Source organism: Etheostoma spectabile, unplaced genomic scaffold (assembly GCF_008692095.1).
Source record: "Etheostoma spectabile isolate EspeVRDwgs_2016 unplaced genomic scaffold, UIUC_Espe_1.0 scaffold378, whole genome shotgun sequence".
Taxonomy (NCBI): Eukaryota; Metazoa; Chordata; class Actinopteri; order Perciformes; family Percidae; genus Etheostoma; species Etheostoma spectabile.
The window spans coordinates 388,757-400,728 of record NW_022605595.1 but is presented as its reverse complement, the minus strand read 5'-3'; the positions used below and the strand labels follow the sequence as shown (position 1 = coordinate 400,728).

Below are 11,972 nucleotides of genomic sequence, written 5' to 3'. Positions count from 1 at the left end.
TGGACCAGGAGCAGCCAGAGAATCTCAGCCAGGTTGGAACTCTCTGAACCATAGAAATAAAATTGATAGAAAGGCCCTTTCTTTTCATATCAGTCTAGCAAAATGGTCAGAGTGGGCAGCCATTTTAATGTGTACAATTGCCATGGTAACTTGGCAACTTTAGCATAAGCCAACTTCTGGCGAGTCACAGGTTAAATGAGTCAATTTAACTTCATGCTTTATCCATTTTGTTGTGTTCCAATCAAATTATCACAAGGAACAGTTCAGTGGCCTTTCTATTTATTTTAATCTATGCTCTGAACGCTGTAAAGTGTGCACACAAATAGAGTTGCTATTCACAAATCTTATGAAAAATCTTAACTTCCCGCCAAGGTTCATGACCATTTCACCCTTCTTTAGGCCCACATAGTTAGCTCCATCACTGAACATATTCCCATCAGGGCCCAAGAAAACACTACTACTTACACTTCTATACTCACAAAGTTAGCTACCTCACTTTCAGTGTCGTAGTCATTTAGTGTTTAGTTTGTAAACCTATTGGCGAGCAACTGTAAAAAATAAAAAAAAACGCTACCTGTAGCTCGCAAGGTACTTGTTGGATACCCCTGGTGTAGACTGTAAACAACTACTTTCTGTCCTGCGTGGAATTAGTGGCCAAAACGGCTGCCACTGCAGTATCATTCAATGAAAGCTCATGTTTTAATAACTTTTTATCTTTAATGTCTTCAGATTGTCATTTGGAGACACTATTGAGCATTTTGCCAAATTGATGCGTAAGCCCCATAAAATATCAACATTTTCACTAGTTCTGATCTTGGCAGACTTTGGTGAGTTTTGAGCATCTTAAGCCCCTCAAAACTGATTTACTGCACCCAAGAAATATAACTTCTTACATTTTATTAGTGTCTTGGGTAAAAATGTAAACATCATATACTTGACTAATGTTTACAGATGCCAGATCCTGATTCCTGTTGCATTATTTAAAAACAACTAATTGCAATTTTTTCATACTCTACTAGATGTCAAATTTCCTGTGTAGGACTTTGTCTTTATTGTCCTTTGTCTCTGTTTCATCTTCTACAGCTGACTACTGAGAGCACGTCGATCCATACAGCCGTCAGCCAACGGAATCAGACGAGTCCAGAGCTCCGCCCACCCACCAACAATGGAGAGGTAAGTTAAATCTGATGTACAACTCAGTAAAGTTACATGTGGCCACATGTTAAATCTACCAACCTATTTCTCTCTCTCTCTCTCTCTCTCTCTCTCTCTCTCTCTCTGTGTGTGCTCGCCTGAGTAGAGCATGGTTTATGTGGACTATGAAATGGAAGGACATTGTCTAAACATGCCTTTTCAAGCTTCAGTCAGTATATTATCTGAGTGTATGTGTATCAAACGTTGTACCCAACAGAAATATGACTTGGGAGGTCGTTAGAGTTTAGAGGGTCTTGTCACCAGTTGTAATGTGGATGGTAAGTTGTTTGGTTACATGTAATGGATAGGCACCTGTATTAGTTATACTGGGCTACAACAAGTCAGCTCCTGGCACTGAGGCTTACCACAAATTCCCATCTACAATTTAAAAATATGAAGAAGGTATATCTTCATATTGGATACGTCAGTGGCGGCGCCTGAAAAAATTCTCGGGGGGGGAATTATTCTGACGATTAAGGTGACCGATTCAATTGGTACGTTAAGAAACAGAAGTATTTCCCCTCTAGCTACATAAGTTACAGGTGGAAAGCTTTTTTAAGAAATTTGTATTCAGCCTTCATACGAAAAAATGACATGGCTTCACAATTAATTAATCCACTTGTCATTACTTACATTAATCCAATGTTGTGTGACGTAAAATAGCTAAACAGGACACATAGGAAGAAAAAAGGAACTCTTCATCATGTAGCATCCTCACATAGCCAGATGCCTCTCTAACGGTGGGTGGGTCAATGAACCCAATGACCTCGTCCTGATGGCTTCATAACATCGTATGAGGTTGTCACGGTCCTTGTAGACGGTGGTTACAACTCTGCTAATAAGCTGCGTATAAATAAGCTGCTATAAATAACAATAAAATAGTAATATGTATGAGGTAAATTAAATCTCATTAGTATTGGATTCGAAGTGATTAGATCTCAACATGTAAATATGAAATGTCTTTCGGTCCAAACTGTGTGGCATGAATAAATAATACAATTACATCTTTGTCACCAATTCAGGCGCAGCAGTCTTCTAAGGCTTCTGAGGGTGAATTGTCAGATCAGGACAAAGTACCACAACCAGAACTGGACCAAATGTCATCTGATGATGCTGAGGACATACCTGATTCAGAACATGATGATGACTATGATTCAGATGCCAGCATACCCTTAATGTCAGGGCAGGCAACAGCTGAACATATTCGAGTAAAACCAGTAAAACCTGATGTTGGAAAATCTCGCGGGTCAGACACAGGCACCTCAGTTGTGCCCTCTACCACAAAATGTGGCCCACCCTTTAAAAATAAGATGTTTCCCAATGCTGCTGACGCATCTAGTTTAGCTAATTCTACCAAAGACTCATCAGAGGAAAAGCCAGAGGATGAAGCTGTAACTCATGAGCCAGAGATACCACATCTGGTTATGTGTAAAACAAATTTCTGTTATATTTGTGGTAAGCCACAAAGCAAAATTTCCCGCCACTTGAAAACACACAAGACACATGCTGAAATTGTCCATGCATTTTCCCTTCCTGAGGACTCAAAAGAGCGCAAGGTATTATTTGAAAAATTGAGGAATAAGGGAAATTTTAAACACAACACTGCAGTTTTACAAGGTGGAACAGGATCACTGAAAGTGAAGAGAAAGCCAAAAGGTCAAACACTGGCAGGACATTTTATTCACTGTATGTATTGTCAAGGGATGTACATACGTAAGGAGCTTTGGAGACATGTCCGCAGATGCCCCTTTAAGCCTGAAAATGAAGATGTGGATAACAAACCTGGGAGAACCAAAGTACTGGGCTTGGCTGTAGCTCTGGAGTCTACGTTCTCTCAGCAGATCTCAGGTGGAGTCTGGAAGCTGCTTAGTGTCATGAAACAAGATGAGGTGTCCTCAGTTGTGAGAAATGACCAATGTCTTATCCAGTTTGCCCATTCACTCTACAACAAACATGGACAAGACCCTACAAAATATGAATACATGCGACAGAGGCTCCGTGAAGTGGGGCGTTTGTTATTATGCCTGCGTACAGAATTCTCAGTAGATAACCTAGAGGAGGCTGTTAAACCTGCTAACTTCCAGATAGTTGTGCAAGCAGTGAAGAAAGTTTCAGGTTTTGATGGAAAAAAAGACTCGTACCAGACACCGAGCCTTGCCCTGAAACTGGGGCATACACTGCAGAAGATCGCTGACATTATTCACTGTAGGGCACTCATGGCAGAAGATGAAGAACTGATCAGGAACACTGACACATTCAAGCAGTTGTACGCCTCCACGTGGTCTGAGTTGGTTCCTCACCGTGCCCTGAACACACCGCAGGATGCAAAATACAACAAACCATCAACATTGCCCTTTACTAAAGATGTTCAGATCCTTCATCAGTACCTTAAGAAAGCTGCAGAAAGCGCCTTCTGCAGCCTGAAGGAAGAGGCCACCACTCAGAACTACGGTCGACTTGCACAACTCACACTTGCACAAATCATTGTGTTCAATCGAAGACGTACTGGGGAAATTTCACAAATGAGCCTCAGAAGTTTTTATGAAAGGGACAACACAAAGCTCCATGAAGACGTTGCCATGGGGTTGTCGATGACTGAGCAGAAGCTCTGCAGCTATTTCAGTCGAGTTGACATCACAGGGAAAATGGGCAGAAAAGTCTCCGTTCTGCTCACACCACGTGTGGTGGATGCTTTGTTGCTGCTGGCCAGTAGAAGAACTGAATGTGGCGTTCGTGCCACGAATGTCTTCCTGTTTGCAAGACCAGCGTCAATGAGCCACTACAGAGGACAGGACTGTTTGCGTGTTCATGCAAGCCAGTGTGGAGCAAAGCACCCTGGGTACCTCAGATCAACACAACTCAGGAAACATGTTGCCACACTCTCACAAGTCCTTCATTTAAAAACCAATGAACTTGATCAGGTTGCAGATTTCCTCGGTCACGATATCCGCGTTCACCCCGACTTCCACAGATTACCAGTTCCCACAACGCACCTGGCTAAGATTTCTAAACTGCTTTTGTCAATGGAGAAAGGAAACCTGTCCAGCATGCAGGGAAAGTCACTGGATGAGATTGAAATTGAAGGTTTGTACAAAAATTAGCCCTTGTAGATATTATCTGAGTTTTTTTTAAATTCTGTTTTCCTTTGAATGTTAATTTATAAACATCTTGACTTGGCATAGTCAGCATCCTTTTCCAGGAATAAAAATCACCGTTCATGTCCAAATATGAGTCAAGGACTATTCTGAAATATAAGCATGAGTCTACAGTATGGCTGGACAGTATTTCTAAATACTTGTGGAGGTGCAGTCGAATTCCGTGTTACATTTATGTGCTCATGCACCACACTAAACAAACAGGTATAATAGCTCAAAACTACTCAAGTAAAATTGTTTTGCAGAAAATGGCAAGTGCAAATCCCAGGCCTACTATCTTTTTCCTAAGACCTTTTATTTGATGTGGCTATTTCAACCACAGATTTTTATCTCCAGCTGTTTATGAGAGTTTTACTAATGCCATTTTCCAGATGAGATTGCGTTAAGTGATGCTGAAGACAATGGGAGCCAATCTGATAACGGCAACACAGAAGTCCCAGCATCAGCGTTTGGGACTGTGGAGCCTGTGGTTTCGGACTCTACAACTACAGCGCAAGACCACGACGTTGGAGGCTTTGGTATGTTACCTCACTTCATAACCACTGGTGATAAAATGTATTTTTTCCTGTCCTGACAAAAGTAGCTTTTGTTAAATTGTGTGTTCAACAGGATCGGTGTCAGCTGTGTCGTCAGTGGATGAGAGTGTACCTCCCTCTGAGAGTAAGACTCAGATTTAACACAGGAACACAGTGGTTGTTACTAGACAATGAAAGTCTGACTTTACCCAACTCCCTTAACAGAACAGTTCAGTAACAAGACAAATAGAAACAGAGAATAAAGTTAAACAAATTTACGAAATATAACTTAGAAACCTAAGTTGGATTTAAAAGGAACAAAGAAACCTGAGTTGAATAAAGTGCTCTGTGCCCCCCCCCCCCGGTCTACAGTTAAGGTGACTATAGTCCTTCAGACGAGTGCCGTGGACGTTTCTGTCCAGCGAGAGAGGAATTTGTTGGAAGTGAGACTTTGTTGAAACAAAATAAAGACAAAAGGAATCAAGGTTTGGTCTCGCTGAAGTTTTAATCGTGCTCTGCAGAGAACAAGTGACAAGAACAGTTTTCACAACGTATACATCAGCTACAACAACAGTAGTCTCCTCCCCCAGAGACAAGGAGACCTTGTTGAAACCAGTCTAATCTTAGTAGAACAACTAATCTTCCCAGGCAGACAAGTCTTTCTGAATCTGACCTTTGTGTGTCCAACTTCTCTACCGGTCGTTCTGTCGTAGCTGGAAAAAAACAACTTGTGTGTTTAGAAAGGCTTTGGTATGAAAAACCCATCTCTGGACAACTGTCTCTGTTAGACTTTGTCGAGCATATACACTTAATTTACAATAAGGAAATGTATTCTGAATTTGAGATAAAAGTAAAGTTACCTCCTCCTCTTCACGTGTTCTCTTGATTGTCCATGAGTACGTTCTAATTCTCTTTTGGAAATGTTGGTTAAAAGACTAAAAATGAATTGGTCTGAATGACTGAGTGTCAAAATGCCACAAAACCTGGAAGATTACCAGGTTTAAAGCAGTATTAGGCTGATTGGGTTGTTACATAATTTATGTGTTATGTGTCAATATCCAGACTAAACATTCAGACCAAGTTCCTACAACATTTATTAATTTTTTTAAACCTGTGAAATCCGATTTAAACTGAGAATCAGACCTTAATCCTCAGTCTTTGTGTCATTTAAAATACGGTGTGTTGAAGTAAAACGCCAAAATAACTAAAGACATGTTACTAATTGTAGTATAACTAACTGTACTTAAATTAATTAAAATGTCAAAAGGTTTTTTGTAGTCACTTAAATAGATAAACATTATATTGTCAGCATTAAAAATATATCAAATAACTTTGATAAAAACATCAAAAAAGCCCCCACAACATTGGAAAAGGGACAAAAAATGTCAAAAGTGATATTAGTGTTGACGGGAAGACGACACAAGGGCTAAGAAAAGTAACTGTGGCATTAACTGAACTCGTGTTTTGATGGCTTCAACATTTTGTTGTGATATATATTTTTTCTTAAATGTGATATACATGTTGATATATATGATAAATGTTGATATATGTTTGCCGATCTTCCAGGGACTTCTGCTGATAAAGGGCGGGGATCCAGAAGAGGTGCAAAGAAAGTGTGGTCCAAGGCCGAGGGCGCCGCGGTGATGCGACACTTCAGGGATCATGTAAGCAGAGGAAAGCTGGCCACCACGTCTGAATGCAGTCGCTGCAAACGGGTGGAAGACCCCGTGTTGGCACAGAGGACGGTGCAGAACATACGGGACTACGTTAGGAACAGAGGAATAGCTGCACGGAGGCAGTCGCAAAAACAACAGATTTAATCCACTGGCGGTGGTGGTGGTGTTTCTGTGTTAATGTTTTAAAAAGTTGTTGTCTGCCTGTTATAGGTTGTTATATTTTTAAGGTTCAGTACAAAAAAAGGTTGGGTTATACAAAGAGGCCATCCGCAAAACAAACTGAAAACCAACAATTTTATTTTTAAATTAAAAAAAAGAAAAGAATTTGACATTTTTAATTTTGTTATGAGCAACCATGGATCTTATGAAGTTGGGTAACCCCCGATTTCCACTGGATGCACACCCACCCAAAGTCTCGAGGACCCACATGATCTCGCGAGATCTTGTAGAATAGAACCACAAAACCACCAACAGCTTGTTTCCATCCCGAGGAGTAGAGGAAACAACCTCATGGCAACTCTGTGCTGTTTTTAAGGTGGAGTGCAGGAGATGTCCACTGTGAGCACGGTGTATTTTATTTTGAAAATTAACCGGTTATTTTAGAAAATAACTGGTGGTGGTTTTCTGGTTCTATTCTACGTGATCTTGCAATATCTCGTGGGGCCTCGAGACTTTGAGACGCATCCTGTGGAAATGGAGTTGAGCAAAAAAGCTAAAATAAGTCGTCGTGGCATTTGTGGTGTGTGACAATCTATTACAGGCTGTTATGTGACTGTTAGTCAGTTTTCAGTTTTGAGAATTAAATAATAATTAAGTCCCATTAATGCTTGGTTGTGTCAGGTTAATGTGTATTTATGTTGATTAGCAGTTATTTTAAAAGTGACGTCATTGTCCTTTTTAAAGTCCCAATAATGAGTTTTTGGACCTTATAAGTCACATCTTTTCAAAAGGATAACTGTCTTTTTAAAGTGTGTGTGTGTGCGTGTCTGTCAGCTGTTACTGCCTTTATGTTCTTTAATGGTAAAGACACGCTTGCAGCATCAGAGTTTGTATCTTTACTGAACGGACTGTTGTAGAAGTTTCTGTACAGCGAGAGAGGAATGGTTCTGGAGTCATGAATTGGCTGAAAGTGGGGAAGGGTCTGTCCTCGGGTTCAGGGAGGTTCCTATAACCACTAGGGAGTTTTTCGATGGAAATGAGTGACTCATGGAATTATGCTTGTTGAAACATAATGAAGCCAGCTGCACAACTGAGTCAAGGGTTAGAATTTGGTGAGGTGTAATGATTCCCTGCAGAGAAGAACCAAGTGGGAAGACTGTAACAGTGACAGTGTCTTGCAAACTTAAAACCGTAGCATCCCCGTCTTATAGCCCGTTTCCCCTGAACTCTGATGGCAGAAAAACTGGAGCACTTCTGGGCTTTTATTTTGAAGCTAAGCAACATGAAGTCAAACTACCATCATCTTTAATTTGGTTTGTTTTCTTAGAGCTCTGAAAATGCTAAATATAAAAATATATTGTATATTATTAAATAATAAATATTTTTCTTCATTTAATTTTTATTTTTTCAAATTACCTCAAAACACTTTTTGGAGCTACGCAACTGGAACACTTCCGGACATTTATTTTGAAGCTCAGCATCTGGAACATTTCCGGACTTTTATTTTGAAGCTCAGCAGCTGATCTCCACCGGAAGCTGTAGTCCTGACTGCGGCTAACTTCCCCCTGTGACCAAGATGGCGTCTCTCAGAAAGCAGTGTTAGCAGAGGGTCTTTGTTGTGTTAGAAAGAGGTTAAATGTGTAAAGTCCAGATGCTGAGAGCGTTGGTGGAGCAGCGACTAACTGCGGCTGCTGAAGAGATATTTGGGCTGTTTGAAAGAACGATAGCAGAGTACGAGGAGGAACTTTGTCGTTCAAAAGAGGAGAACGAGCGACAACGGGAACTACTGGACGCTGTTTTCAACCCTCAGCTCCGGGTCCACAGACCAGGTTAGTCCATTAAAGCAGCCCCAGAATGCATTGGGTTTAATAGACTGCTTAACTTTAGCACATTTTATTAGTTTTATAATGGAGTCTGGATATCATAATTAGCGCAGCAGCAGGTGTCACGGAGCAGCTCACTTGATCACGCAGAATTGATCATTGCAAACTGAATTAAATAAATAAAAACAGCCATTTCCCGGGATTCCCCCCCCCCCCCCCCATGTGCAGTGATTCCTTCAGAGTGAACACAGTGAATCTTGGAGATGGGACAGAAAGACACAACGTTGTGTTAAGTTTTATGGAAGAAATAGATTTTGGAATATTGGATTGTGAGTTTGACAATCTCTTCTGTAAGCATGAGCTAAAGTTTATGAAACTTGAACCTCATCAATCATTGCACATATGGTTCTGACAACACAGTTTGTTTATCATCTAACCAGAAGTGTAAAAGAAGCGGATTACCTTCTCCCCGGTGTTGTCTGACCTCTGGGGGAACTCTGTAGCAGGAAAAGTTGGCCACAGCCAAGTGAGCTGCGTTTTTGCGACGCCCAGTTGCATTTTTCGAGGCTTGGTAGTGTTGCAACTCCTCCGACTCTTCTCCATAAACAACATGAAAGTAAGGAGAGGGTAAACTTTTCCTGCTACAGATTTCCCACCGTGGTCAGAAGGAACAGGGGAGACACTTTATGTGTAAAGAGCTGGAACATCAGCCCGGAAGACAGGAGGAAGGGAGGAGAGCAAGCAAGACGTTAAAGATAAGGAAAAATGGTCGGAGGGGTTCATAATCTGACAGACTTTACTCTGTATACTCTTTCAGCAGTTTGGGAGCTTTAATGTCATTTTGTTAAACCACAATTGTGTTTTGTAAGCTTAAAGGTTCCATGGCACGAACATTTCCATTTTAAACCCCCCCCCCCCCACACACACACACACACACACACACAACCACACCACACACACACACACACACACTTTGCCTGCCCCAGAGAATTTAGACTGCCCATGAGAAAGAGAGCAACATCATGGCTTTCAAATGAGTAAAGTGGCAGTTGGTCAAGGTCAAACCCCCAGCCTCCACCTTGCGCCCCCCCCCCCTCCTCCTCAATAGCTACAGACTCAGAAATGGGACATACTAAGGAAAGCTCATTTGGTACTGGCTTTAGTGGCTGGAATTCTGCACCAAGGCAGAACTGCGGGAAAGAGACTTCAGATACAGTATTAGGGACCACTAAGGTCTATATAAAGAGACTTCAGATACAGTATTAGGGACCACTAAGGTCCATATAAAGAGACTTCAGATACAGTATTAGGGACCACTTTTTATTGACTTGATAATCAATTGATAGGGGAGGGTCATTGATACTTGTGCATTGTCTGCATTGTAGGTGGATTGTATGTTGTATGTGTGTGTAAAGTCTCTGTGTTTAATGATGTTTACAGCAGCATAATGTACTACTGATGCCCAAGACAAATTTCCCTCAGGGGACAATAAAGTGATCTTGATCTTGATCTTGATATATAAAGAGACTTCAGATACAGTATTAGGGACCACTAAGGTCTATATAAAGAGACTTCAGATACAGTATTAGGGGACCACTAAGGTCTATATAAAGAGACTTCAGATACAGTATTAGGGACCACTAAGGTCTATATAAAAAGACTTCAGATACAGTATTAGGGACCACTAAGGTCTATATAAGAGACTTCAGATACAGTATTAGGACCACTAAGGTCTATATAAAGAGACTTCAGATACAGTATTAGGGACCACTAAGGTCTATATAAAGAAACTTCAGATACAGTATTAGGGACCACTAAGGTTATATAAAGAGACTAAGATACAGTATTAGGGACCACTAAGGTCTATATAAAAGAGACTTCAGATACAGTATTAGGGACCACTAAGGTCTATATAAAAGAGACTTCAGATACAGTATTAGGGGACCACTAAGGTCTATATAAAGAGACTTCAGATACAGTATTAGGGGACCACTAAGGTCTATATAAAAGAGACTTCAGATACAGTATTAGGGGACCACTAAGGTCTATATAAAGAGACTTCAGATACAGTATTAGGAGACCACTTAAGTTTATATAAAAGCATCTAAAAAGCACCATGCCATGGGACCTTTAAAGTTCAGTAAACTGCCTTAACTGACGTCTTTGTTTCAGATTGATCCTTGTGTTCTGGTAAACTTAAGTCTGATGAAGGACGCCCTAGGAACTGCTAAATTGGAATCAGATTTGACAGGCCTTTGGGCCTGATTTTAGAAATCATTCCCTACAACACACACACCGACAAATTAATCGTTAGTTTAATCAATGACTAAAATAATAGTTAAGGATAGTCCTAAATGGTTCCTTAACAAGCTATGCTACTGTTTTATAAGTTTGTTGGACTGAATTTGTAAGTTTTTATATTTGTGACGACACAAACTTCCTCTTATTATTATTGGTTTGAGTTGTGGTCAGTAATTCTGTTCCATTCTGTTCCTGCAGATGTCCAGCATCTGTCAATGGTAAAAAAAGAGGTTCCTCCTGAGCAGCAGGAGTGTAGCTCCAGTGTGGACCAGCAGCAGCCAGAGGCCCCCCCACACATTAAAGAGGAGCAGGAGGAACTGTGGAGCAGTCAGGAGGGAGAGCAGCTTCAAGGGTTGGAGGAGGCTGATATCACCAAGTTCCCATTCACTCCTGTCCCTGTGAAGAGTGAAGATGATGAAGAGGAAGCTCAGTCCTCACAGCTTCATCAGAGACAAACTCAACACATGGAAACAGAAGCTGATGGAGAGGACTGTGGAGGACCAGAACCAGCCAGGAACTCACATCCACTTTTACAACCAGAGACTGAAGACCAGACTGGAGACTCTTCTGAACCTGAGACTGATGACAGTGCTAATTGGAAGGAGACCAGAGAACCTCAGTCAGCTTCCAACTCTCTGAAACATGATTCAAGACGCAAGAAAACATTCAGCTGCTCTGATTGTGGGAGGAGATTTGGCGGCAAGCAACATCTGCAGACACACATGAGAACTCATACAGGACAGAAACCGTTCAGCTCCTCAGTCTGTAAGAAATCTTTTACAGTGAGAGGAAGCTTGAAACAACACATGCAAATCCACACAGGGCAGATGCCATATAGCTGCTCTGAGTGTGGAAAAAGATTTAACTACAACTCAAGTCTGAAGAGTCACTTGAGAACTCACACAGGAGAGAAGCCCTTCTGCTGCTCAGTTTGTGATCAAGGATTTGGCCACAATACAGACCTGAAGAGACACATGATGACTCACACAGGAGAAAAACCATTCAGCTGCTCAGTTTGTGATCAAAGATTTTGCCAAAGGGCACACCTAAAGAGACACATGATAACTCACACAGGAGAAAAACCATTCATCTGCTCAGTTTGTGATCAAAGATTTGGCCAGAAGACAGACCTGAAGAGCCACATGATAA

General features: G+C 41.2%; 3 protein-coding genes across 4 annotated transcripts in view; 2 read left to right on the top strand and 1 right to left on the bottom strand.

Annotated features, from left to right (window-relative positions):
* Nucleotides 1-7,013, top strand: part of LOC116686447 (uncharacterized) — a 7,418-nt gene extending 405 nt beyond the window's left edge. Inside the window, exons 2-7 of the mRNA XM_032511461.1 lie at nucleotides 1-32; nucleotides 1,084-1,173; nucleotides 2,217-4,278; nucleotides 4,721-4,867; nucleotides 4,959-5,009; nucleotides 6,431-7,013. Of these exons, the coding sequence (XP_032367352.1) occupies nucleotides 1-32; nucleotides 1,084-1,173; nucleotides 2,217-4,278; nucleotides 4,721-4,867; nucleotides 4,959-5,009; nucleotides 6,431-6,684 (2,636 nt within the window). The 3' untranslated portion in view covers nucleotides 6,685-7,013. The remainder of the gene's footprint in view (nucleotides 33-1,083; nucleotides 1,174-2,216; nucleotides 4,279-4,720; nucleotides 4,868-4,958; nucleotides 5,010-6,430) is intronic.
* LOC116686444 (oocyte zinc finger protein XlCOF7.1-like) overlaps nucleotides 1-11,972 on the bottom strand; it is a 588,898-nt gene that overhangs the window by 331,342 nt on the left and 245,584 nt on the right. The window lies entirely within an intron of this gene.
* The window catches only part of LOC116686451 (oocyte zinc finger protein XlCOF6-like), a 36,432-nt gene continuing 32,687 nt past the window's right edge, over nucleotides 8,228-11,972 (top strand). The window contains exons 1-2 of one of the 2 annotated variants that reach the window (XM_032511473.1): nucleotides 8,228-8,528; nucleotides 11,022-11,920. In XM_032511473.1, coding sequence (XP_032367364.1) covers nucleotides 8,336-8,528; nucleotides 11,022-11,920 — 1,092 coding nt within the window. In that variant the 5' untranslated portion in view covers nucleotides 8,228-8,335. The remainder of the gene's footprint in view (nucleotides 8,529-11,021; nucleotides 11,921-11,972) is intronic. The other variant, XM_032511472.1, reaches the window with a different exon arrangement.